Here is a 26,481-nt window from a genome sequence, read left to right as displayed (position 1 = left end):
CTTTTAGTTTCTTTTATACTGTGTTATCTCATGTCTCAATAATTGTTGATTTTAACGATTTTCTGTATATATTAATTATTTATATTGCACATAAAGACTTCATCAAAGTCGTTTACTGTTCAGCTACACCTGCTATACAGCCATACGCAGAAACTGAACCCAGGTCTCTGAGGAGACGCTACTTTTGTTGCTAGCTAGACAGAATAGAGTGTGTTTTAACCGTTTTATTTGCAGGTCGAGGAATATCCAGTTAGTGAGTTCCTCTGTCTCAGAAAACAGATGTGGTGGCAGTTATACCCTGAATTAGTGTGTATTTTGTATTTCCGCAACCTCACAGGCTCCCTTCTGGTTTGTCTGCGGCCAATTCCCAACGGTTTTCTGCGCATTGACTGCGACCACAGTTTGCACGATCTGTGCGCTGGAACCGTTTGGAAGGCATTTCGCGTTCCAGCCACCAGGGCTCCTGTGACAATAGGGTTTTTCAACTTCTCAGTACCAACCCCAAAGCATGTCCTAACTTTCCATTGTCCCCAGAACTCCCTCAGCTTGTAGTGTGTGATAGCTTCCTAGTGCTCCCACTATGCATTCCAGCTCTCCATAATGTGCCCCAGCTTCCCAGCAGTCCCAGACAGTCTTCTAGCTTCCTAGTACGCCCAACAGTGTGCTCAGTTTCCCTTTGCACCCCCACACACACACACACACACACATCCCCATAGGATGTACTATAGGGAGCAAGTTACATCCTAACATAACATCTCAGTGACCTCATGGCGTTGAGATGCATACCGGATCACTGATACTCGCACTCTGACAGGCACTGTGACACATGATTACATGTTCTTGATGTGTTTTTTTTTGCTAAGCATTTCCCATGCCATCTTTTCTGATAGTAGCTGTACCCAGGTACCCACTCGGCTACCCTACCCCTCACCAAGTTTCAGGTTGCTAAGGATGCTCAGTCAGTAGCCAGCACCTTGGGGAAAGTGGGGGCATAGAGATGGGGTGAATTGCAGCAGGGCAACTGGAACTCAATGGGAGATACAAATAAAACAAAAACTAGAAGCTCACTTGGTTAGCTTTTATTGGGTATATTTAAAGTGGACTCAAACCAAACATTTTTTTAATTCAAAATATTTAGTTGCACTACTCTGACACATACAAAGATAAATAAACACTCCTTCAAGCCTATGAGCATTTCAGTGCATGCTTTTCACCCTTCTCTTTTCATAACTAGGGTTATACAGGTGGCAGCCATTAGCAATTCCTCCTTTGCCAGAAACCTTCTACTCCACCAGTCTGCCGGATTCTGTCCCGGCAATATGAAAGGAAGGGAGGGGTTCCTCCAGTATGTGTAAAATATTTTATATTTGTCATCATGCACCTGAAAAAAGGCTGCTATTTATTATTATAATTTAAAAAATAGATTTTATTTCTGAAATCTTGTATTTTTAATTTGGGTCCACTTTAAACCCTAATGAGCTATCAAAAGATTCACATGCAAAACAAAACCGTGTTGTCAGAGATTGGGTTTGAGAAAGTACCCATCCATAATAAATCAATAGTATCAGTCATAAATGCACCAATACAGATAGAGGCAACGTGCTGATTTGAACAGCGGTTCTATCTAAGTGCACCTGAAATATAATGGGGGTCAGACAATCTCAGATGCCCCATAAGAATAAACATAGTGCACTGTCCACAGTACTCTGAACGAAGTACAGTATGAACTAAGAGGGTAATTGCACTGTGGTAAAACAGGAAATCAACAGTGTCAGTCACAGATTTCCCAAATCAATGAGTGCAATGTGTTGATTAGACAATAGTTCAATCTGAACAATGCACCTAAAATATATAGTGAGTCTGTCAGTCACAGATGCCCCCACATAAATGAACGTGTAGCACTGCCCACAAATGATTCAGCAAGTGGGAGGTATAAGTTAGGAGGGTGTGATCATAAATAGGTATGACTGCTCCCTGTAGGGCACTGGAGAAGCACTATGAGCTTGCACACATGGGGTTGGGTAATAGAGTGGGGCTGGGGCAGTAGGTTTTTCCAGTATGGAGCCCAAGAATGTCAAACGGCGGCCCTCCATGTCATAAGTGACTGAGAGACCACTGTGTCATAGGATACTCGAGGCCCAGATGCACTACCATTCAGGCAGGCTGCAGTAGCCAGCATATAACATAGTGCTGGATGCCAAACCTCACTGCAGTCAGGATGTATTCACTTTAGTAATTTGAGTTTTTGCTCTCTTACTAAAAGGTGTATGTGACAGCTTATTTGCTCCAGCTGGCTGAACATTCCTGTCTAACTACCGCCACACTAGAAGTTGTTTTTTCTTTTTTTTAAGGGGGTGATTGCTTGAGAAGCCAGCAAAAAAGAAAAAAACTGGGCCCCTCCCCACTAAAGAGACTCTCCACCCCACTTCCTTTTTAATTTAATTTTAAGAGCTATGACACCCGCACAGTAGAGGATGAGCATGACAACATAGCGCTCCCTAAAGGCTGCTGATTAATGTAAAAGACCTGGTTGTCTGTTACTTCCTGAGCTGGAAATAAGAAGTGATCATGTAAAATTGACCTTGGATTTATAAAAAATAATATTCCCGAAACTTTCCAGGCTTCACATATCCTCAGTACTGAGGGTTGCTGTAAAGTCAGTGAATATGCAGGTATACCAGGTCCCCTATAGAAGTTTCTAGCTGTTCACATAGCACGGGGTGGGGGGGAAAGCTTTCTAGGCCAAGGGCCATATCGCCGTTCTTGAGAGTGCTGGGGGCCAAACTAGTGAAATGAAACACAACTTATGCTGATTGATATTAGGTACACCAGCGTTTTTCAACCGCTAGTGTGCCGCGGGATGTTTCCTGGTGTGCCGTACAGGTCTGGCCTCTCGCCAGACCTGTTCCTACTGTAGCGCGCAGGAGGGGGGAAGCAGCGCTAGAAGGAGAGGCAGCGGTGGGGAGGGGGGAAATATCCCCCCCCTCCCTCACCTGGGACCCCTCCTTCTGCCTCTCTCCCCCTCCATTTAGCGGTGGCAAGTGCGGGCTCGGCGGCGGGGAGGCATGCGGAGAATTACTCACCACTTCCGCGTTCCAAGCGCCAGCAGCGTCATGTCGTCAGATCTCCGCCTTCAATGCCGCCCACTGTGCTTCCTGATTAGCGGAAGCACAGTGGGCGGCATTGAAGGCAGAGATCTGTGACGACATGACGCTGCCGGCGCTTGGAACGTGGCGTGGTGAGTAATTCTGCGCATGTCTCCTCGCCGCCGAGCCTGCACTTGCCACCGCTAAATGGAGGGGGAGAGAGGCAGAAGGAGGGGTCCCAGGTGAGGGAGCGGGGGATATTTCCCCCCTCCCCACCGCTGCCTCCACTGCCCCTCCTTCTAGCGCTGCTTCCCCCCCTCCTGGGCATCAATACTCGGGGGAACTGTACTAGCTATACGGGGGGCAATTAAACTAGCTATACTGGGGCAACTAAACTACCTACACTGGGGGCAACTAAACTAGCTATACTGGGGGCAACTATACTAGCTATACTGGGCACTATACTAGCTATACTGGGCACTTTACTGGCTATACTGGGGCACTACCTACCCATACTGGGCACTATACAGGGGCACTACCTATCTATACTGGGGCACCATACTAGCTATACTGGGGCACTATACTGGGGTAACTATACTAACCATACTGGGGCAACTAAACTCCCTATACTGGGGCAACAATGCTAGCTATGCAGCCGCACCCCAGCCCCCCCTCCCCCCATAGCCTGCTGCGCACGGCACTGTCCACTAGGTCGCGCAAACACCCGCCGTTCCCCAGAGAAAAATATGGTCAGAAAGTGTTCCCCGGGCCGGAAAAGGTTGGGAACCACTGAGGTACACTATGCCTATGACATTTTGCCAAAACATTTCCATGGGAAATAATCCATATAATAGCAAGGTGGCAGCTGCTAATAAGTGGTTGTTCTTCTGCTGGCATGGTGTCAGCTGCTCATCAGCGACTGTTCTGATGGCACAGTGGCAGCTGCTAATCCGTGGCTGTTACTGCTGCTGGCACAGTGGTGGCTGCTAATCAGTGGCTGTTACTGCTAATCCATGCCTGTTACTGCTGCTGGCACATTGGCAGTCGCTAATCAGTGGCTGTTACTGCTGCTGGCACAGTGGCAGTCGCTAATCAGTGGCTGTTATTGCTAGTCCGTGCCTGTTACTGCTGCTGGCACAGTGGCCATCGCTAATCAGTGACTGTTACTGCTGCTGACACAGTGGCAGCTGCTAATCGGTACCTGTTACTGCTGCTGGCACAGTGGTAGCTGCTAATCAGTGGCTGTTATTGCTTGTCCGTGCCTGCTACTGCTGCTGGCACATTGGCAGCTGCTAATCAGTGGCTGTTACTGCTGCTGGCACAGTGGTGGCTGCTTATCAGTGGCGTACCTAAGGTATTTGACACCCGGTGCTGGGTATTATGACACCCACCCCCCCAAAAAAAGTAAAGGGGCAAAAAACGCGCCGTGACAAAAAAATGGCCGTGGCCATGACCGGATGAGGGCGGAGCAAACTGTAATTTACCGTGAACCCGGGGTGAGAGTGATATGGAGGCTGCCATATTTATTTCCTTTTAAACAATACTAGTTGCCTGCCAGCCCTGCTGATCTATTTGGCTGCAGTAGTGAACTGAATCACACCAGAAACAAGCATGGGTTCAGGGTCTATGGTTGAAAGAATTAGAGGCAGAGGACCAGCACGGCAGCCAGGCAACTGGTATTGCTTAAAAGGAGATAAATATGGCAGCCTCACTATTATTCTCACCTCGGGTTTCCTTTAAAAGTGCAACGGAAAGACAGTGGACCCAAGTTTTGGTGACCCTTTCTCCAGAAAATTCACATAGTTGTCCAGGTTTTCTCAAGAAAATACACGTAATTTGTGCAGATTTGCCCAGAGAATACGTTCAATCATGTCAGCAGATTTGCCCAGAAAATACATGCAATCATGTCGGCAGATTTGCCCAGAGAATACGTTCAATCATGTCGGCAGATTTGCCCAGAAAATACATGCAATCAGGTCGGCAGATTTGCCCAGAAAATACATGCAATCACGTCGGCAGATTTGCCCAGAAAATGCAGGCAATCATGTTGGGCAGATTTGCCCAGAAAACACTTCAATCGTGAAGCAGACCTGGCCAGAACATAAACGTAAAAATATAAATAAAAAAAAAACAAAAAACATTTACTCACCTGCAGCAGAGCTCCTGTTTCGGGCCTCCATCCGGTGCGCAGCTCACACGATCCTCTGCAGACAGTAACTGAAACTCCCAAAGTCTCCAGAGCAGGGCTTCAGACATTTTACTATAGCCCTGCTCTGCTGCTGCGGTGAACTGACACGGCATCTTAGATGCCGAAAGTCAGTTCACGCTGGGGGGTGCTTGGAGAATTTTAGGGGGTGCTTCAGCACCCAAAGCACCCCCCCTTTGCCACAACTGCCCCCAGTATAGGTAGCTAGTATGGTATGGTGCCCCCCCTATAGGTAATATAGTGGCCCCCAGTATAGCTAGTGTAGCGACCCCCATGCCCAGTGTAGCTAGTATAGTGGCCCCCGTATAGCTGCCCCCTGTATAGGTAGTATAGTGGCCCCCAGTATAGCTAGTATAGTGGCCCCCAGTTTAGGTAGTATAGTGGCCCCCAGTGTAGCTAGCATAGTGCCCCCCCCCCCCCCCCCCCAGTGTAGCTAGAAGGAGGGGTGACAGCAAGGATAGCGGTGGGGAGGGGGGGGGACATATCCCCTCCCTCACCTGGGTCCCCTCCTTCTGCCTCTCTCCCCCCCTCCCCCCCCCAAAGTGTGGGCAGCGGGCAGCAAACGGCGAGCAGGCGGGCGCGAAGAATACTCACGTTACTTCCGCGTATCAGTCTGGAACGCTGCGTTGCCGTCACGTGCCTCTTCTGCGCCTCCAATGAACAGCGTTCCAGGCTGATACGCAGAAGTGACGTAAGTATTCTCCGCGCCCGCTTGCTCGCTGCCCGCATTTTTTTGGGGGGGGGGAAGAGAGGCAGAAGGAGGGGACCCAGGTGAGGGAGGGGGGGGGATATGTCTCCCTTCCCCGCCGCTATTCCTGCTGTCACCCCTCCTCCTCCTAGCGCTGCTCTTCCCCGCTCCTGCATGACTTTATCTATGGGGGTTCGTGGCGACACCCCCCTGGCTGTCTGGCACCCGGTGCGCCACGCCCCCCTGCGCCCTGTGGTAGGAAGGAACGCCACTGCTGCTTATCAGTGCCCGTTACTGCTGCTGGCACAGTGGTGGCTTCTAATCAGTACCTGTTACTGCTGCTGGCACAGTGGCAGATGCTAATCGGTGGCTGTTACTGCTGCTGGCACAGTGGTGGCTTCTAATCAGTACCTGTTACTGCTGCTGGCACAGTGGCAGCTGCTAATCGGTGGCTGTTACTGCTGCTGGCACAGTGGTGGTTGCTAATCAGTACCTGTTACTGCTTCTGGCACAGTGGCAGCTGCTAATCAGTGGCTGTTGCTGCTGCTGGCCCCTGCATGGAGCACCACAGCTATGGAATTAACAACTGTAGAAACCTTTGGGGGCCACCAGAATTTGCTCGTGGACCGTATTTTGCCCTCAGGCCGGACTTTAGACACGCCTCACACATGTTATGGCAAAAAATAACAATAAAAGCCAAGTGACATCTAGTGCTGCTGCCCGCTTTTTATAAAGGCGAAATTCAATTCCTGGGTTTAAGTCCTTTTATAGTTTATTATTAAAAAAAAAAATGTGTGACTATGGCAAATGGCCTAAATAATTTCCCTGTTGTGATTCCAGCAGAGACTCTTTGTTTGGCAGTGCACAGCACAGCAGAAATCTGTGCTCGTAAATAACAGCATTAATTTATTGTCTCACTAGCTACACTGTGATCCATTGTAGTTTTCCTCACGCCACCATCTTCCAATGCTGAAAATGCTTTATTAGGTATTATATATCGTCAGGCTTTACAGTAAACGGGGAAAAAACGGTCACAGATAAATCAGCTGGGTGCAAGTTCATCTCCTCTGACCTTTTCACCTATCTGCTGCTCTCAGCGAACACAATCAAGCATTCTTTTCACTTACAGCAGACAAGCATTAAGAATATGGGAAAAAATATATACTGTACTGCTTGCAAGGTCTCCCAAGATTGTGTTTAGACACTCGTACAGCAATAACAGTAGAAAGGAAAAAAGAGCAGAAAAAAAAATAGCAACAGTTTTATGGCACTAAAGAGACCTGCTGCAGTAGTGTTGTTGTAGGTTGATGGGCCATATTTCTACAGAAAAGCCATTTCAAAGTGTGTTTAATATATATGGGTTTTTTTTGTTTTTTTTATGCTGATTGAACAAGCATGTTGCGATACTGCCATCTGCTGGTAATTGTCAAAATGACCCATGATTTTTAGAAGATGTTGAAATTGGTCAACGATCATAACCTCAGACAGTTCAGATTGCAGCAGGGGTCTGTGTGTCACGTGGCAGGAAGCAAAGGGGTACATTTAGAAAGGGAATAAAGCATTACTGGACCTGAGCAATAATGACCACAATAAAATCAGTAGTTCTGTTCCACTACACAACGTAGCAACAAGCAAAATCCACTGGAAAAAAACACAGGGTTTTTTATGAACAAATTCACTTTTATTCTTCAATCATAAATCTTCTAAGTTGCGGACATAGTGTGCGGACACAATTTCAGGACTCCAAATCACAGAAGAGACTGCCTGACTTGTGTTTCACGGCCAAAAGCCGCTTCCTCAGAGGCACACAGTATGCAAACACATCAACAGTAGACCATAAGAAGTGTATCACCGCAATAAAATAAAGTGGACTAAATCTATGGAGCAATTGACAGCTTCCTTGAGAAACCTGGAACATAAATTTAAAAAAAATCTGTGATCCTTGGTCTCAATATTCTTAGCCCTCATCTTGAGCAAATTAGACATTGAATCTAATAGATATTCTGGAATGGTCGAGATACCTAGACTCCTTACTCCAAACTATTTGGGCTCTTTCAAATGTGTTCTAGGCTCCTTGCTTTTTATATTTTTAGATACTACATTACCTCTGCTATCTGTGGTAGGACTCTGAGCATTGAGACTCTTCTTATCTTTATTTTCTAATCTTACTTTTTTTTTCTTCTTTATTCTTCTTCTTTTTACTAAGGCTCATTAATTAGAGCTTCTCTCTGGTCTTTAAACTACCTTTTTTCTTCTCTCTTCTGTTCAACTGATGCTGTACTATAGTCAAACATGTTTTAATACCTTTCCTATTTACTTCTATTGGTATATTGGGTGTTTTACTTTATGGATATAGAGAAATCCATAAGTTTAGTCTTGGTCCAGCCTGTACCCGAACTTTATGGACATTTGCCTCTACTCAGATTGACCTTTAATCTTATTTCCACTTCTAAGGGCCCTTTTCCACTACACTGCTGAATCGCAAAATCGCAAATCGCTAGGGTTGCTACTATATCATAGAAATCATGAAAAGTATTTTCCACTATAGTGATTCGATTTGCAAATCGCAATCGCTTTCTGGAGCGATTTTAAGAGGGATAATGCAATGCAAATTAAAATCGCAAATCGCAATCGCATAACAAAATTAATGAAAAATCGCAATCGCTGGCGTTTGTGATTGCGATTGCCAGTGGAAAAGGGCCCTAGAAAGATTGTTTGAGTCTCAACCTTTAGACTGAAGATTTTGTTAACAGACTTTTCCTCTTTGTACTCCTTGACATAGATAGTGTTCAATTTATGTAACAGAAGACTATAAAGCTGATATATGTTTAATACTACTATTTGTAACTGGATTTATGATCTTTAATAAAAAATAGTGTTTACAAAAAAAAAAAAGTGTATCACTGCAATCTGTACTGAAGAGAAAGAGAGCGTTCTGCGACGATTCCATGCGCGCCTTATGCATCCATGTACAAAGTGTGTCACCGTTTATCCATGGATGATCGTCGCAGAACGCTCTCTTTCTCTTCAGTACAGATTGCGGTGATACACTTCTTATGATCTACAGCAGTGCTGTTCAACTGGTGGCCCGCGGGCCGCATCCGGCCTGCCAGGCCTTCTGCTGCGGCCCCCTTGCTGTAGCAGTTAGCCAGAGCTGAGGGGACTTTTTTTTTTTTTAATCTTTTCCCCCCATTCATCGGCTGCTATAACGTAAATTTACATCTCCGCTCCGCTCCCCTTGTTCCCCCGATGCTGCTGCTGCCGCCACCTCACCTCAGATCGGCTGCGGGCAGGAGATAGGAACCAGCCACACCGGCGCATGGCAGGCGCACGGGGGACTTTAAATGCTGGACGTGACCGATGATGTCACTTCCTGCATTTAAATTCACCGCGCGGCTGCCGTGCGCAGGTCTGGCTGGTTGCTATCTCCTGCCCGGTCCAATCTGAGAGGTGAGGCGCCGGCAGCACGGGGGAAACTGGGAACGAGGGGAGGGGAGCGGAGCAGAGAGGGGCTGTAAATATTACATTGTAGCAGCCGATCTGACTTCATTTTGTGGGCGAATCTACAGCCAATATGACTGCATTTTGTGGGCGAATCTACAGCCAATATGACTGCATTTTGTGGGCGAATCTACAGCCAATATGACTGCATTTTGTGGGCGAATCTACAGCCAATATGACTGCATTTTGTGGGCGAATCTAGAGCCAATATGACTGCGTTTTGTGGGCGAATCTACAGCCAATCTGACTGCATTTTGTGGGCGAATCTACAGCCAATATGACTTCATTTTGTGGGCGAATCTACAGCCAATATGACTGCATTTTGTGGGCGAATCTACAGCCAATATGACTGCATTTTGTGGGCGAATCTACAGCCAATATGACTGCATTTTGTGGGCGAATCTACAGCCAATATGACTGCATTTTGTGGGCGAATCTAGAGCCAATATGACTGCGTTTTGTGGGCGAATCTACAGCCAATCTGACTGCATTTTGTGGGCGAATCTACAGCCAATATGACTGCATTTTGTGGGCGAATCTACAGCCAATATGACTGCATTTTGTGGGCGAATCTACAGCCAATATGACTGCGTTTTGTGGGCGAATCTACAGCCAATCTGACTGCATTTTGTGGGCAAATCTACAGCCAATCTGACTGCATTTTGTGGGCAAATCTACAGCCAATCTGACCTCATTTTGTGGGCGAATTTGTAGCCAATCTGACTGCATTTTGTGGGCAAATCTACAGCCAATATGACTGCATTTTGTGGGCGAATCTACAGCCAATATGACTGCATTTTGTGGGCGAATCTAGAGCCAATATGACTGCGTTTTGTGGGCGAATCTACAGCCAATCTGACTGCATTTTGTGGGCGAATCTACAGCCAATATGACTGCATTTTGTGGGCGAATCTACAGCCAATATGACTGCATTTTGTGGGCGAATCTACAGCCAATATGACTGCGTTTTGTGGGCGAATCTACAGCCAATCTGACTGCATTTTGTGGGCAAATCTACAGCCAATCTGACTGCATTTTGTGGGCAAATCTACAGCCAATCTGACCTCATTTTGTGGGCGAATTTGTGGCCAATCTGATTGCATTTTGTGGACAATCTGCAGCCAATCTGGTTGTCCTTTGTGGAGAAATCTTCTGCTAGATTTTTTTTTCCTCCCGGGGGGTGTGGGAGGGGGGGGGGAGGGGTCCGGAGGTCTGCCGGCCCTCCACCATGTGGCCTGGAAAAAAAAACGGCCCTCCGTGCCCGCGAAGTTGGACAGCACTGGTCTACAGGAAGCGGCGTTTGGCCGTGAAACACGTGTCAGTTAGTCTCTCTTTTGTGATTTGGAATCCTGAAATTGTGTCCGCACGCTATGTCTGCAACTTAGATTTCTGATTGAAGAATAAAAGTGAATTTGTGCATAAAAAAAACCAAAACATGTTTTTCCCAGTGGATTTTGATTAATGGACCTGAACCAGGTTTAAAACTCCTCCTTTCCATCTATTATCTTGGGCTTATAGGGTATTTTGTCTAGGGTTATTTGTACTTTAAATCTGAACTGAGAGGGATATGGAGGCTGCCATATTTAATCATTTTTTTACAGAACCGGTTGCCTGGCTGTCCTGCTGATCTTTTTGGCTGCATTTGTGTTTGAATCACACTTCCAAAACAAACTTGCAGCTAATCCAATCATACTTCAGTCAAAATTTCCTGATTGACATGATTGCTTAGGGTCTATGGCTAAAAGTATTCTAGGAAGAGGATCAGCAGGACAGCCAGGTAATTTGCATTGTTTAAAAGGCAAGAAATATGCCAGCCTCCATATCCCTCTCACTTCAGGTGTGCTTTAACCACTTGATGACCACAGTGCTAACCCCAACGACCAGGCTCTTTTTTGTTGCGCTGGGCTATGCAGGCTTTTCAGCCTCCTGCACAGCCCAGCTATGGGGCCCAGCGATCGGACTCGCCTCCTTTTTTTGTCCCTAAGGGGACATGCCGCCGGAGGGGTCAGATTGCTGTGACCGTGTTTTTTTTTTTTTTTTCCCTTCCCAAGCCTCTGAGGCTCTCTCTCCCTCCTCCCTCCCCTTCCCTCCTCCCCCCCCTTCCCTCCTCCCCTCCGTAAAGAGAGTTGAGCAGGACGGCGATTCGTCCTGTTCCGCCTCTCATAGGCATCAGCCTATGAGAGGACAGCGCTCCCCGGCCAATCAGAGGCCGACTATCGCCAATCTCGTACAGCATTGCTGGGGACCGCAGCGCTGTACAGCTGTAAACAAAGGGGATTTCTTTCCCCTTTCGTTTACAAACAGCCTGCTAGCCGCGATCGGCGGCTAGCAAGCTAATCACGGAACTCCATTCCGTGAAGTGGCAGGGAACGATGGTGCATGCGCACGGCCATTCCCTCGGAAACTGCAGCCCCAGGACTTGCCACCGCGGCCACGCCCATCGGCGTTAGGCGGTCCCCAGGTAGTTAAAGTGACACTGAAACAAAGATAAACTTACGAGATAAAGAACTGTATGTGTAGTACATATAATGGAACATTAGTGGAAAAGAAAAGTAACTTCCCCAGGATGGGGAGGTTGGGGACAGATATGTAGCTGCTTATAATTTTTGGATCTAGGGAGGGATATTTGAGTACAGGTCTGATGATTGCTTTATTTATATATCAGCACTGCACAGTATAGCCAAGGTGAAAATTACTCTGATTGTTCATTGCTGTGGGCTCAGCCATGTTGTTATACTGCTTTCAGAGCATGTTAGTCTAGCAGGGAAGGACTGCCCTCTACAGATTTGTATAGTTTATTCAACATGCGCTGTCACCACCATGTCATTGCTGTATAGGAGTTATTTTACTACTGTACTTAGAACACATGAGAGCAAGGGAAGATTGCTGCAAATTTACATGGATTTATTCAACGTCTGGTATCATGATAGCCTTGCTTGTGTGTATTGTGTACTGTATTCTATTGTTTTAATGACATGTGTAGAGCTGTGTTAGTGGCAGGTGTGTGGAGATCAAAAAAGCTTCAGGTTGTAGATGGACAGCCTTTTTCAATAACTTTTCCCATAAGGAGGAGGTTGGAGACAGATTTGTAGTCACTTAGGAATCATTTACACTACACAACGCATGCGCGCACACACATCATGCATGCGTTTCCCAATGCTCAGTGGGGTGCATCATAGCGCGGGCGTCAGTGGCCACAAAACAATGGAACCCAACAGGAAATTGTGTGGGCTGTGCAATAAAATGTTCCTGGACACTGGAACCATTTCTATACTGTGAATGGTAACTTGAAAGTAAGTGGACTTTCATGTTACCATGCATATCGCACACAATGTTCAGTGCATCATATTTTACAGCACTGCACATGTTGTGTATGAGCCCTAATACTTTCTGGGTCCAGGGAGGGATTTTTTTTGATAGTGCCCTAATGATTGCTTCCTTCTCAGAACCGGGAAACCTTTCTGGTGGGAAAACAAAAAAGAAAAAAAAACTTAAAGGACTGCTGTAGTGAGAGGTTGCCATATGTATTTCTTTTTAAACAATACCAGTTACCTGGCAGCTCTGCTGATCTATTTGGCTGCAGTAGTGTCTGAATAACACCGGAAACCAGCATGCAGTTAATCTTGTAGATCTGACAATACTGTCAGAAACTCCTGATCTGCTGCATGCTTGTTCAAGGTCTGTGGCTAAATGGCAGAACATCAGCAGGGTTGCCAGGCAACTAGTATTGCTTAAATAGAAATAAAAATGACAGCCTCCATATCTCTCTTGTTACAGTTTTCCTTTATCGATTCTGTGAGAGGCCAGCACTAACTGGTGAGGACATTTAAAGGTCAACTGTAGTGAGATATATGGAGGCTGCCGTATTTATTTCCTTTTAAGCAATACCAGTTGCCTGGCAGCCCTGCTGAACTATTTGGCTGCAGTAGTGTCTGAATAACACCAGCAACTAGCATGCAGCTAATCTTGTCAAATGTCAGAAACACCTGATCTGCATGCTTGTCTATGGTCTATGGCTAAATGTATTAGAGGCAAGGGATCCACAGGATAGCCAGGTAACTGATATTGCTTAAAAGGAAATAAATATGGCAGCCTCCAAATACCTCTAACTACAGTTGTCCTTTAAACATGAACTGCATTGGGCAATTAGTGTGGTGTCGGTTAGTAGGATATTCACAAAAAATGTGTTGTGCCCTTGTTGCTTTGTAACAGATGGTTGTCTTATGTATTTTGCTGATGTTTAATACATGAAACCTGCAGTGGCTGAATGCCTTATTTTCTGTTAAATAAAGTTATGAAATTCCGTACCCAGACAGTTTAATTCTGCTGCACACAGATCGGAGTGCCCTGCAGGAGATAACGATGTTCCTGCTTGCCATGATTTTCTTAATGGGGACAAACTGTGACTGGCAAGAAAAATAGGAAGATACAGAACTGGTGTTGCATTTTCTTTTTCTGTGAGCTTTATACATTATAATTAATGCTGAGATGTTTCCTGCATTATAGCTGAAAAGTGTATTCAACATGACAGCCAAAGAAGGAAGGAGGAGATCTATGAGTGCCTTAGTGGTTGTTGGCAATGGCAAAGGAGCAGCTGGTAAGTAATCACGTGTCATTGTCCTTTCAGTTCTGCACATTTGTGTAATGTATCCATATATTTAAAGGTGAACTCTATGATTGCCCCCCCCCCCCCCCCCAAAAAAAATCTATTCATTACCTCTATTTAGACACCGCCTGAGTTTCCGGTTCCATACACCGCAGCCTTTGCAGTATAAGTGCCGTCTCTATTAGGTCCTCACAATGCTTGCCTCCGTTCACATCCAGAGATCTCTGTCCCCTTAACATCCTGGGATTTAAAGTGAACCAAGCACCATTTTTAGCACCCAGGGCATCTCAATAGCACATTAAACATGCACGCCAACAGTGTGGCTTATTCCAAAAAAAATAAAAAAATTTACCTCTTCTTTTTACATTTAAAATTTTATCAGAGGCCTTTATCCATCCATATCTATACTTCCAGGGCTTGCCCGAATGCAGAAGTTTCAGGCAGATAAGGACTGCTGTAATTATTTTATTGCACACATTAACAGAGAGAAAATAAAAGCTTTCATCAGCAGGGTGGTGGTGAGATTGGACTCTACGGTGGCGTAGTGGTTAGCTCTCTCGCCTTGCAGCGCTGGGTCCCTGGTTCGAATCCCAGCCAGGGCACTATCTGCAAAGAGTTTGTATGTTCTCTCCGTGTCTGTGTGGGTTTCCTCCGGGCACTCTGGTTTCCTCCCACATTCCAAAAACATACGGATAAGTTAATTGGCTCCCCCTAAAAAAATTGGCCCTAGACTACAGTACTTACACTACATAATATAGACATATGGCAATGGTAGGGATTAGATTGTGAGCTCCTTTGAGGGACAGTTAGTGACGATATATATATATATATATATATATATATATATATATATATATATATATATATATATATATATATATATATATACACTGTACAGCGCTGCGTGGTATGTCGGCGCTATATACGGGGAGTGCAGAATTATTAGGCAAGTGGTATTTTTAAAGAATAATTTTATTATTGAACAACAACCATGTTCTCAATGAACCCAAAAAACTCAATGTCAAAGCTGAATATTTTTGAAAGTAGTTTTTAGTTTGTTTTTAGTTTTAGCTATTTTAGGGGGATATCTGTGTGTGCAGGTGACTATTACTGTGCATAATTATTAGGCAACTTAACAAAAAAACAAATATATACCCATTTCAATTATTTATTTTTACAAGTGAAACCAATATAACATCTCAACATTCACAAATATACATTTCTGACATTCAAAAACAAAACAAAAACAAATCAGTGACCAATATAGCCACCTTTCTTTGCAAGGACACTCAAAAGCCTGCCATCCATGGATTCTGTCAGTGTTTTGATCTGTTCACCATCAACATTGCTTGCAGCAGCAACCACAGCCTCCCAGACACTGTTCAGAGAGGTGTACTGTTTTCCCTCCTTGTAAATCTCACATTTTATGATGGACCACAGGTTCTCAATGGGGTTCAGATCTGGTGAACAAGGAGGCCATGTCATTAGTTTTTCTTCTTTTATACCCTTTCTTGCCAGCCACGCTGTGGAGTACTTGGACGCGTGTGATGGAGCATTGTCCTGCATGAAAATCATGTTTTTCTTGAAGGATGCAGACTTCTTCCTGTACCACTGCTTGAAAAAGGTGTCTTCCAGAAACTGGCAGCAGGACTGGGAGTTGAGCTTGACTCCGTTCTCAACCCAAAAAGGCCCCACAAGCTCATCTTTAATGATACCAGCCCAAACCAGTACTCCACCTCCACCTTGCTGGCGTCTGAGTCGGACTGGAGCTCTCTGCCCTTTACCAATCCAGCCACGGGCCCATCAAGCCTCACTCTCATTTCATCAGTCCATAAAACCTTAGAAAAATCAGTCTTGAGATATTTCTTGGCCCAGTCTTGACGTTTCAGCTTGTGTGTCTGGTTCAGTGGTGGTCGTCTTTCAGCCTTTCTTACCTTGGCCATGTCTCTGAGTATTGCACACCTTGTGCTTTTGGACACTCCAGTGATGTTGCAGCTCTGAAATATGGCCAAACTGGTGGCAAGTGGCATCTTGGCAGCTGCACGCTTGACTTTTCTCAGTTCATGGGCAATTATTTTGCGCCTTGGTTTTTCCACACGCTTCTTGCGACCCTGTTGACTATTTTGAATGAAACGCTTGATTGTTCGATGATCACGCTTCAGAAGCTTTGCAATTTTAAGAGTGCTGCATCCCTTTGCAAGATACCTCACTATTTTTGACTTTTCTGAGCCTGTCAAGTTCTTCTTTTGACCCATTTTGCCAAAGGAAAGGAAGTTGCCTAATAATTATGCACACCTGATATAGGGTGTTGATGTCATTAGACCACACCCCTTCTCATTACAGAGATGCACATCACCTAATATGCTTAATTGGTAGTAGGCTTTCGAGCCTATACAGCTTGGAGTAAGACAACATGCATAAAGAGGATGATGTGGTCAAAATACTAATTTGCCTAATAATTCTGCACTCCCTGTAAATACTAAATAATAATAATAATAATAATTCTTCAAAGAGTTTAGAGAAGCCACAGATGCTATCTTCGCACCTTCCCCTGGATAAATAATGGGCATCTAGAAAGGGAGGGGGAACATGGCACCTCTTATAGCCATTCAAAACTAGGACAAACTGCAGGAAAAACGTAGTGCATGGTTCCCTTTAAATTAGCTGCCTACCCTACACAATGCAGACAATTTAACCCCAGATCAGGTCATTTAGGCACGGGTATTGGCAGGTGTCTAATAGACCCCTGTGTTAATTATTGATAATTAGGCATCCAATCGGTGAGTTGGGCACCTGATGCTGATAGTAACTGATCGGCTACTAACTAGGAAACAATGGTTGTAGCCCATCCTAGAGGGTTGACTACAACCAGCAGTTGTTTGGGTGCTGGGGCTAGTTTCAGGAATTAGGGGGCGAGTTTAGTTTTAGGCACTGGGAGCAGGTCTGTGGAGTCACTACAATCATCATCCAACTCCGACTCCGTTTATGAAATGACTGACTCCGACTCCAGGTACCCAAAAATTGCTCAGTCTGATACTTAACCAGCCGGGCGGTATGGACGAGCTCAGCTCGTCCATCACCGCCGGAGGCTGCCGCTCAGGCCCTGCTGGGCCGATTTTCTTCAAATAAAGAGCAGCACACGCAGCCGGCACTTTGCCAGCCGCGTGTGCTGCCCGATCGCCGCTGCTCTGCGGCGATCCGCCGCGAGCAGCGGCGAAAGAGGGTCCCCCCAGCCGCCTGAGCCCAGCGTAGCCGGAACAAAAAGTTCCGGCCAGCGCTAAGGGCTGGATCGGAGGCGTCTGACGTCAGGACGTCGGCTGACGTCCATGACGTCACTCCGCTCGTCGCTATGGCGACGATGTAAGCAAAACAAGGAAGGCCACTCATTGCGGCCTTCCTTGTTTATTCTGGGCGCCGGAGGCGATCGGAAGAACGCCTCCGGAGCGCCCTCTAGTGGGCTTTCATGCAGCCAACTTTCAGTTGGCTGCATGAAATAGTTTTTTTTTTATTTAAAAAAAACCCTCCCGCAGCTGCCCTGGCGATCTTAATAGAACGCCAGGGTGGTTAATAGGGCTGTGGAGTCGGTACAAAAATCATCCCACTCAGACTCCTCACTTTATGAAACCTCCGACTCCAGGTACCCAAAAGTTACTCAGACTTATCTGCCTCCGAGTCGTAGCATGTTGGAAGAAGTAATTCAGGGTCCAGCGATCGCTGGATCCCCGAACTACCCTTGCGCAGGGTGCATACTTTAGCATTATGCAATAGCAGCGCCAAGTTTCAGCACCATGTGCGGGAAACCACCTGATTCGTCTTGTATTCCCTTTGCTTTCATCTTCTCCAAAATATTACAAAGATCTGATTTTGTAAGGCAGGAAACATAATTTTAAAATCAAAAGTACTTGACATTAAAGCGCTGTGTTAACATTGCTATGGCACTCATAGATAAAAATCCCTGTGACACTTTACTGTTCAATATTCTGAACCATGTAAAACAAAGAGAGCATAACATAGCAACGCCCAACTAAATGGCCTGCTGACAACCAAAGTACAGAAAGACAGCTGCTTAATAAATGTATTTGGCACTGGACTTCAGTGACATATTGCATGTCCAGAAGTCTGTTGCACATTCAATGATCCATTATTGTGAGATTACTGCCAATACATGTATGAAGGAAATAAACAAATTGCTGAGGACTTCATTGTAATGTGTGAATGGATTCCTCAAGGTACCAGATGGGGCGGTGGTAACATAGCCAGGATAACATTTCAACTCTTGAATGAATATAACTAATAATAATAATAAATGGTAGTTACCTAATGATACATAAATCGGGAATTGAGTGTCCCATTTTTTAATGTCTCGGTACAGTAGCCACAGGACAGTGCATAGTGCATGTTAATTGTGGCTAAAGAAAACTGCTCATTACATTGCACTTCTGCTTATGATGCACTTCAAGTCCTTTTTAGACTTTGGAAACAGAGCAGCAAATACTGCTTTACCAATATTCCAATGCAGATTATAAAAAAGGTCATTAAAAATGAATGGCAATAAACTATTCATCATAGGGAGATTTTTCATTTAATGCATCTTGAAGTTATCCTTTTTACTATCTTCATGGGCAAAACCCAATAACTTTCGTCAAACTGTATTTATGTTTATAATTTAAAATGTACATGTGCTGATCTTGGCAATCTAGAAAGAAAAAAAAAAAAAAGTTGAAGTGTACCTGACCCGAATCAAAGAGTACAGAGATATGTTCAACTGTCTGTTTCCCTCCTCAGACACTCAGGTTCCTGTAACCATTCTTTAGGGCCCTTTTCCACCAGCGCGTTTGCGCTGGCTGAATCGCAAAAACGCAAACCGCTAGCGATTTTACAATCGCTACGGTTTGCTTTTTAACATGGGAATCACGGTAGGTCATTTCCACTACCGCGATTCGTTTTTGCCGGGAACGCGAACGCGCGGCGGAGCGATAATTGCCGCGATTTTCCTATGCAGTGCATAGCATAGCAAAATCGCGGCCGCGAACGTCGGGGAATCGCCGGTAATTGCGATTCAGCAATCGCTAGCGTTCAGCGTGAACGCTAGCGATTGCTAGTGGAAAAGGGCCCTTAATGAAGTTAATGAGGCAGCGAAGAGGAGGGAATTGAAGGGTGATGGATGGAACATCACAGGAAGCCTGTCTCTTCGTGTCTGAACATTTTTGAGTGGAAAGTCAGATTTTTCAAGGCGTTAATGTGGGGACCATGACGAATGAACTCATAATGCACATAAATATCTAGATCCAGCATGAACATGCTTCTGTGAGAGGCTGTGCTGTCCTTCCACCACCCTCTAGTCAGCAGCAGCAACCTCCCTCAAAGCTGGCAAGTCACGGACAGTCGCAAGCTACTGCGCATGAGCAGCCCCGAGATGCACGCATCCTGATCTTGTTTCCGTAGCTGGGAGCATTCTGTGCAGTAGCAATGTTTCCGTACTGCGCATGCGCAGAAATGTGCTACGCACAGGAGCACAATGAGGAGGTACGTGACCGGCCAGTTTTGGGGGGGTTGCTACTGCTGACTGGAGGCTCGCGGAAAGATAATACTAACACAGGATAACTGCACGGGGCTGCAAGAAGCCCCAGGTAAGTTAAACTGTTTTAATGCGCATAGTTTTAAGACTACCGTGTGCCAACCAGCATATAACTAAGCTGTCTAAAGAGAGCTGAGCTCCATACCACTGAGAGGAGCCAATTTCATTTAATTGGCTTCTGACCCTCTGATCACTGTGAGCCAATCACACAGTGATCAGGAAGTAAAAAAAGGCGCTGGTCCTTCTGTCGGTCCCAAGGTAATTACACAAGCAGCAAATCCAATCAAACTTCAGTCAGCCATGCTTGTTCGGGGTCAGTAGATAAAGGTATTAAGGTGGCCATAAATCAGACCACTCTGCAAGTGCGTGCCCGACCAACAAGGCGACCAATTTCGGGATGGAAATTGGTTGCATTGTTGATTGGGCATGCTGCAAAATGTCAGGCCGAAGTTGGTTGGTCAGATGTGCGGCGGTACGGCGGCCGATTTCGAAACTACGAAACCCTCCTGCTGCCTCCGCAATGTATAAATGTGCCCGGTATGTGCATTTATACATTACCGCATACACGCTAGCGGCGCATAGCGTCTGACGTCAGACGCTATGCATCGCTAGCGTGTATGCAGCTATGCGGCTGCCCGGCAAGATGGTCAGTCACCACATGGAGGCTGCTACCGGACATGTAATGTATAAATGCACACACTGGGGGGCAGATTTATACATTAGGGGCTGCAGCGGTGCAGACGCGATAGGCTCAGCCGATTCCCTGATGATTTTATGCTGAAATCGGACAGGAAATTGGCCTGTAGTTTACGGGCAACTTCAACTAAGAGACAAATGTATCTCTAATCAGATTCGAATAGAGATAGATTTGTCTCTTTGCCTCTAAAGGTGGCCATAGATCTGACGATTATGGGCACATTTGACAGAGGGACAGCCAGGCAATTTGTATTGTTAAAAAGGAAATAGATATGTCAGCCTCCATATCCCTCTCACTGCAGGTGTGCTTTAAACCCTACCACAGTGTACAGATCTGTATTGTGAAACACCAGTCTCCTTTAAAAAGGACAAAAATGCCTGAATGCTCTCACCCAGTGTATTTCACACAGTATTCCTTCTAATGGTGTGTGGCTGTTATGCCTGCCTGAGGCAAGTGCCAACTGCTCTATGCAACGGAATTTGTTTATTCAGATGGAGTCAGTGTACGTAATGTTTCCCATAGCTCTGGATAGAGAAATAAATGGTTGTATGGTGCTACAGTACAAACACATTTTGCCCTCTGATGGAGTCAGTCACTAAAGCAATGAATTGTACTTTAGCAGCTGATACATTCAGATATCTCTATTTAGAGATGTTTTGTGAATATATTATTACCTTTGTTACTTTTGATTACATTTCGTAATATGGAAACATTGACTTGTTGAATGCCTGTCCTTTTTTTGTAAGATGCCCCAGTTTTCATTTATTTATACTAATCCTTTATCTATGATAATTTCATTGCACATGCTATATTAGAGCCCTTGTTCTGCGTACCATTTTTAAATTTCTCCATTTGCATAAATCAGCAGTAAGTAGCTAGGCAGGAACAGATGATGAGACGTTACAGTGCTGACCACAAAGAGTTCATCCTTCACCTGCAGTCATGAGGAGGTGGGTGGAGTCAGCTCTGTATTCACAGTAAAACACTTGCTGGTGCCCCCTCTCAGCTCCTCCTTGGCTACCTTTATATGGGTTATGATGGGATGGAGGGGGAGTCTGGACAGTTCAGACTGCTATTCATTTTAACCACGTTGCAGCTGACATTCACCTTGAAAATCAGCCAGATTAATTTAAAAAAAAAATGATTTGTGTGCAATATACTAAACACTGTGCATTGCACATTATGATAAATTACACCCAATATGCATTCAAATCAACACTAACCTGAACTACTTAAATTGCTACATGTCCTGATTGTAAGAGTTTTGAACTCCTCATGTATCTATGTTCCCCACTATTTGTTTTGTATTATGTACAGCGCTATGGAAGAAGTTGGCGCTATATAAATAAATAATAACCAGGGCTTTAAAGTACATCTGACCTGGTACCTGGTCCTCAACACTTTTAAAATGTTTTGTTACTGGTGCTGTGTGACTAGCACATAGCACCATCCTCCCCCTTCCAGCGGACCCGTTCTGACATAAAACATTTGTGTTTGTCCATAATTCAGCCCCCTCCACTCGCTGCTATAGTTCACCTGTTGATTTACTGCACACAGAGCACAGGGGAGCTGCCGCTGTTCCCCATCGTGTGGTATTTGAGGTCGGAAGGATATCCGACCTCAAATACCTCAAGATCACACGCAGCACAGCTCCCCTGCGCACTGTGTGCAGTAAATCATAAGGGGAACTGCATTGGTAGGTGGAGGGGGCTGAATTATGGATGAGCCCATATTCGACGTTCTGCTCAGTCGACTGAGCAGAATGGGGACTACAAGGGGAACAGGAGGGGGGAGGATGGTGCTGTGTGCTAGTCATAGTACCAGTAATTAAACAATATTAAAAGTATGGGGGGGGGGGGGGGTACTAGGTCAGGGGTACAGTAATTTCTCTATGAGCAAAGATCTCCATAAACCTCCATAGAAATGAATATGGGCTCTCAGCTGAGCTTATCTCGCCTTCTCAGAGCGATAATTCTGGAGCACATTATTGTCTGCGGAATTCAGAAGACTGTTCTCATGTCTGCCCACCCATCCAACAACCGTCATCTGTCAGCACCTTGCTTGCTGTCTCCAACATGACAGTTGCAGGTAACAGCACATCTTGTTTACAAACCTCCATCGCCCAAAGAGAGGAACAGTCTTCAGAGCATCTGATGTGAGGATGTCTCTCATGCTGACAAGTTAATGGAACAAGAATTAGTTCACGTGTGTTTCTGTACATCTCCTGCAGGAATGGCACAGCCGAATAATCTGCACACATTAAAAAATGCATTTCAGCTGAAAATTCTTTCTGATTGCAGTTAGCATGTAAATTGCATTAAAGGACCACTTTTAAAAAGATTGTAAGATTTAAAGAGGTACTCCAGTGAAAATAATGTAATAGAAAAAAGTGCTTCATTTTTACAATAATTATGTATAAATGATTTAGTCAGTGTTTGCCCATTGTAAAATCTTTTAAATCCCTGATTTACATTCTGACATTTATTACATGGTGACATTTTTACTGTTGGCAGGTGATGTAGCTGCTGCATGGTTTTTTGGCAGTTGGAAACAGCTGTAAACAGCTATTTCCCACAATACAACAAGATTCACAGACAGGAAACTGCCAGGAGTACCACGGTCCACAGAGTTTCTTGTGGGAGGGGTTTCACCACAATATCAGTCATACAGCGCCCCCTGATGGTCTGTTTGTGAAAAGGAATAGATTTTTCATGTAAAAGCGGGTATCAGCTACTGATTGAGATTAAGTTAAATTCTTGGTCGGAGTTTCTCTTTAAAGAGTAACTGTCGGGCATAAAATCAAAAATCAATTCTTTATTTTTATCTGGTAAACAAGTAATAAAGATGCTAATCAGGCAATCCAAAAGTTAAAATCACTATTACTTTTCTTGTTGATAAATTATCGTACCCCAGTTTACATGACTTTTATTTGGTACGCAGAAAATTTGGTACACAAAAGAGAAGTTGCAGGGCATGCTGGGTTGTCTTTTTTTGCTTCTCTTCTTCCCCTCAGACTTAACTAATGCAGCCTGATTGGCTGAAGCCTCTTTCCCTCCCGTTTTCCCCTCCCACACCTCTGTTCCTCTCTGATTGGCCAAAATTTCTCAGGCTGAAACAATGCACTTTCTATAGTGAAGGGCGGGCAAATCAGGCAGAGGAGACTAAGGGCGGATATTACACAACGACTGGCTTCAAAATAGCCACAGTAAATATGGAAACTGTCTAGAATAGGATTCTGTACTTTTCCTTTATAAAATTCACCGGAATCATAACGTGGACAGTGCAATACATATGTTATGTAAGTAGAGCAAGTATTTATCTAGTTATATATATATTTTTTCCTGAGATAGTATAGCTGACAGCTCCTCTTTAAAGTATGTAAAATTAAAAAAAAAGTATAAGAAATAAAAAAAGAACTTGTGATATAATGAATATAATGAATTGAATGTGTAGTACAGATAATTAATAGAACATTGGTAGCAAAGAAAAGAGTCTCATGTTTTTATTTTTGCCAGCTTGCTTCTTTATATAGATGCTTTCTAGACAGTACAATAGATGAAATACTGATAATCTACCATAAAGTGATGCAGTAGTCCAAAATCTGGCAGTTCCCTAAGATTTCTACTGACTACTGTAAGTAGCAGCAACATAGGAGAAAAGTAATTTGTAGCTCATTTTACTCTGGAAGAAACATACTTTTTATTTGTATGTGTTTACATGTATTTTAAATTTTACAGTTTTTGCAATAGTGATCCTTTAAACCTCTCACAAAAAAAAACTCTTTCTTAATAACTGTAGATTATTTTCTTTTCTATCAAAAAATGGATTGAACTGTTCCCCTTATAAATACCTTCAGAAGGTCATGCCTAAAAATAGCATCAGGCCGGGCCATAAATGGAATAGTTTTAGCTTATACACCGCCAGTGTAACAATAACAGCGTGTGCCCCGGTGCTGGCAGGTTTTTTGGACCAGGCATTGCTCAGGAAGGGGATTTGGAAACTTGTGTGCCATTAGCAGGTAGAAAGACCTTCAGTAAAAGTCAGCCATATGTTTATCTGAAGGTGGAATGACACCACTTGCTGTGAAGTGGAATATTTCCAGCCTCCTGCAGCCCATCCAGCCTGGCCAGAAGCACATGATGTTACTACAGCACTTATCACTTGTTATTGAGGGTCATGTTGCTTTTCACTTGACAGACACTGTAAATCAGCAGCGTTTACATTATGTTAGAAAATCTGTGGTCACAATGCAGAGATTCATGTGGTATTAAGCACATAAAGGAGAAGTGGATTTATACATTTGGGCGGCATGGTGGTGTAGTGGGCGGCATGGTGGTTTAGTGGGCAGCACGGTGGCGTAGTGGTTAGCACTCTCGCCTTGCAGCGCTGGGTCCCCAGTTCGAACCCCAGCCAAGTCAACATCTGTGCGTATGTTCTCCCGTGTATGGTGGGTTTCCTCTGGGCACTCTGATTTCCTCCCACATCTTAAAAACATACAGATAACTTATTTGGCTTCCCCTTAAATTGTCCCCAGACTATAATACATACACTACACGATACATACATAGACCTATGACTATGATAGGGATTGGATTGTGAGCCCTTCTGAGGGACAGATAAGTGACAAGACAATATACTCTGTGCAGCGCTCCGGAAGATGTCGGCGCTATATAAGTACTAAATAATACTAATACATGTACTAACTCTGTTTCGTGTTGCTATAGTTTATGAATGATTTTGCCCCACTGATTTATTCTGGGATCCAATTTTGATGCCTGGTATATAAAAAGTATTCTTGGCATATACAGTGCATCCGGAAAGTATTCACAGCACATCACTTCCACATTTTGTTATGTTACAGCCTTATGCCATAATGGATTACATTCATTTTGTCCTCAGAATTCTACACACAACACCCCATACTGACAACGTGAAAAAGTTTACTTGAGGTTTTGGCAAATTTATTTAAAGAGAAACTCCGACCAAGAATTGAACTTTATCCCAATCAGTAGCTGATACCCACTTTTACATGAAAAATATAATGATTTTCACAAACAGACCATCAGGGGGCGCTGTATGACTGATTTTGTGCTGAAACCCCTCCCACAAGAGGCTCTGGTACTGTACGGTACTCTGGGCAAACTGCCACAATGTAACAATGACACACACAGGAAATGGCTGTTTATAGCTGTCTGTTAAAGCCAGAACAGCTACATAATCTGCCCACAGTAACAATGTCACCATGTAATACATGTCAGAATGTGAATCTGGGAGAGGAAAGATTTTACAATGAGCAAACTCTGACTAAATCATGTATACATAATTATTGTAAAAATTAAGCACCTTTTTATATTAAATTATTTTCACTGGAGTTCCTCTTTAAAATAAAAACAGGACAGAAATGACATGTGCAGAAGTATTGTTGATGTACCTTTTGCAGCAATTACAGCCTCAAATATTTTTGAATATGATGCCCCACATTGCACTGTACACCAGGACCATATTATTATTTTTATGTTTTTATTTATATAGAGCCAGCATCTTCCGTAGTGCTGTACATAGTACTTAATAGTGTCGAGCAAAGATACATGAGACATTCAAAATTTGGACATCCAGGCCAGCAATACAAATCTATACATAGTTGATGTGTGTTTTGAGACCTCACCTATACTGGTACATGAATATGATAAACTACAGCTGAATAAGAAACACTAGAAGAAGGTCACTGCCCTTGCAAGCTTACAATGTAGAGGCTAGCACTCTGTTGAATTTTGCTGTATGTGACCACATTTCTCACATATGTATGATGATTTGTAGATCACGTCTGATCAGTGTTCTTTTCACATATGTAATTTTGTTGTGTACACAGTGTGGGAGGGGCACGTAAAAGACATTGATAGATATTGTTCAGGCCAGATGTGTAGATGACAGATATGGGAATATGTCATACAGAATAAAGCCTTGTATACATGTATGAGGCATTTCACCCGTTGGGGATCAGTACTTGATCCCTCCCGTAACATTGCAGAGCCGAGGCTGTATAGAGGCATCAGGACTTGTTCTGTTACTTTTCAGGGGTGGAGAGATGTGGGAGTGACATCGGGATGGGCAAAGCAGAA

At 44.4% G+C, this 26,481-nt stretch overlaps 1 protein-coding gene across 1 annotated transcript in view; it reads left to right on the top strand.

The window, feature by feature from the left end:
- The window catches only part of MRPS5 (mitochondrial ribosomal protein S5), a 182,621-nt gene that overhangs the window by 133,418 nt on the left and 22,722 nt on the right, over window positions 1–26,481 (top strand). The window contains exon 6 of the mRNA XM_068279589.1: window positions 13,988–14,078. Coding sequence (XP_068135690.1) covers window positions 13,988–14,078 — 91 coding nt within the window. The remainder of the gene's footprint in view (window positions 1–13,987; window positions 14,079–26,481) is intronic.

Source organism: Hyperolius riggenbachi, chromosome 4, assembly GCF_040937935.1.
Source record: "Hyperolius riggenbachi isolate aHypRig1 chromosome 4, aHypRig1.pri, whole genome shotgun sequence".
Lineage (NCBI taxonomy): Eukaryota > Metazoa > Chordata > Amphibia > Anura > Hyperoliidae > Hyperolius > Hyperolius riggenbachi.
This window is presented reverse-complemented; position numbering and strand designations above follow the sequence as displayed.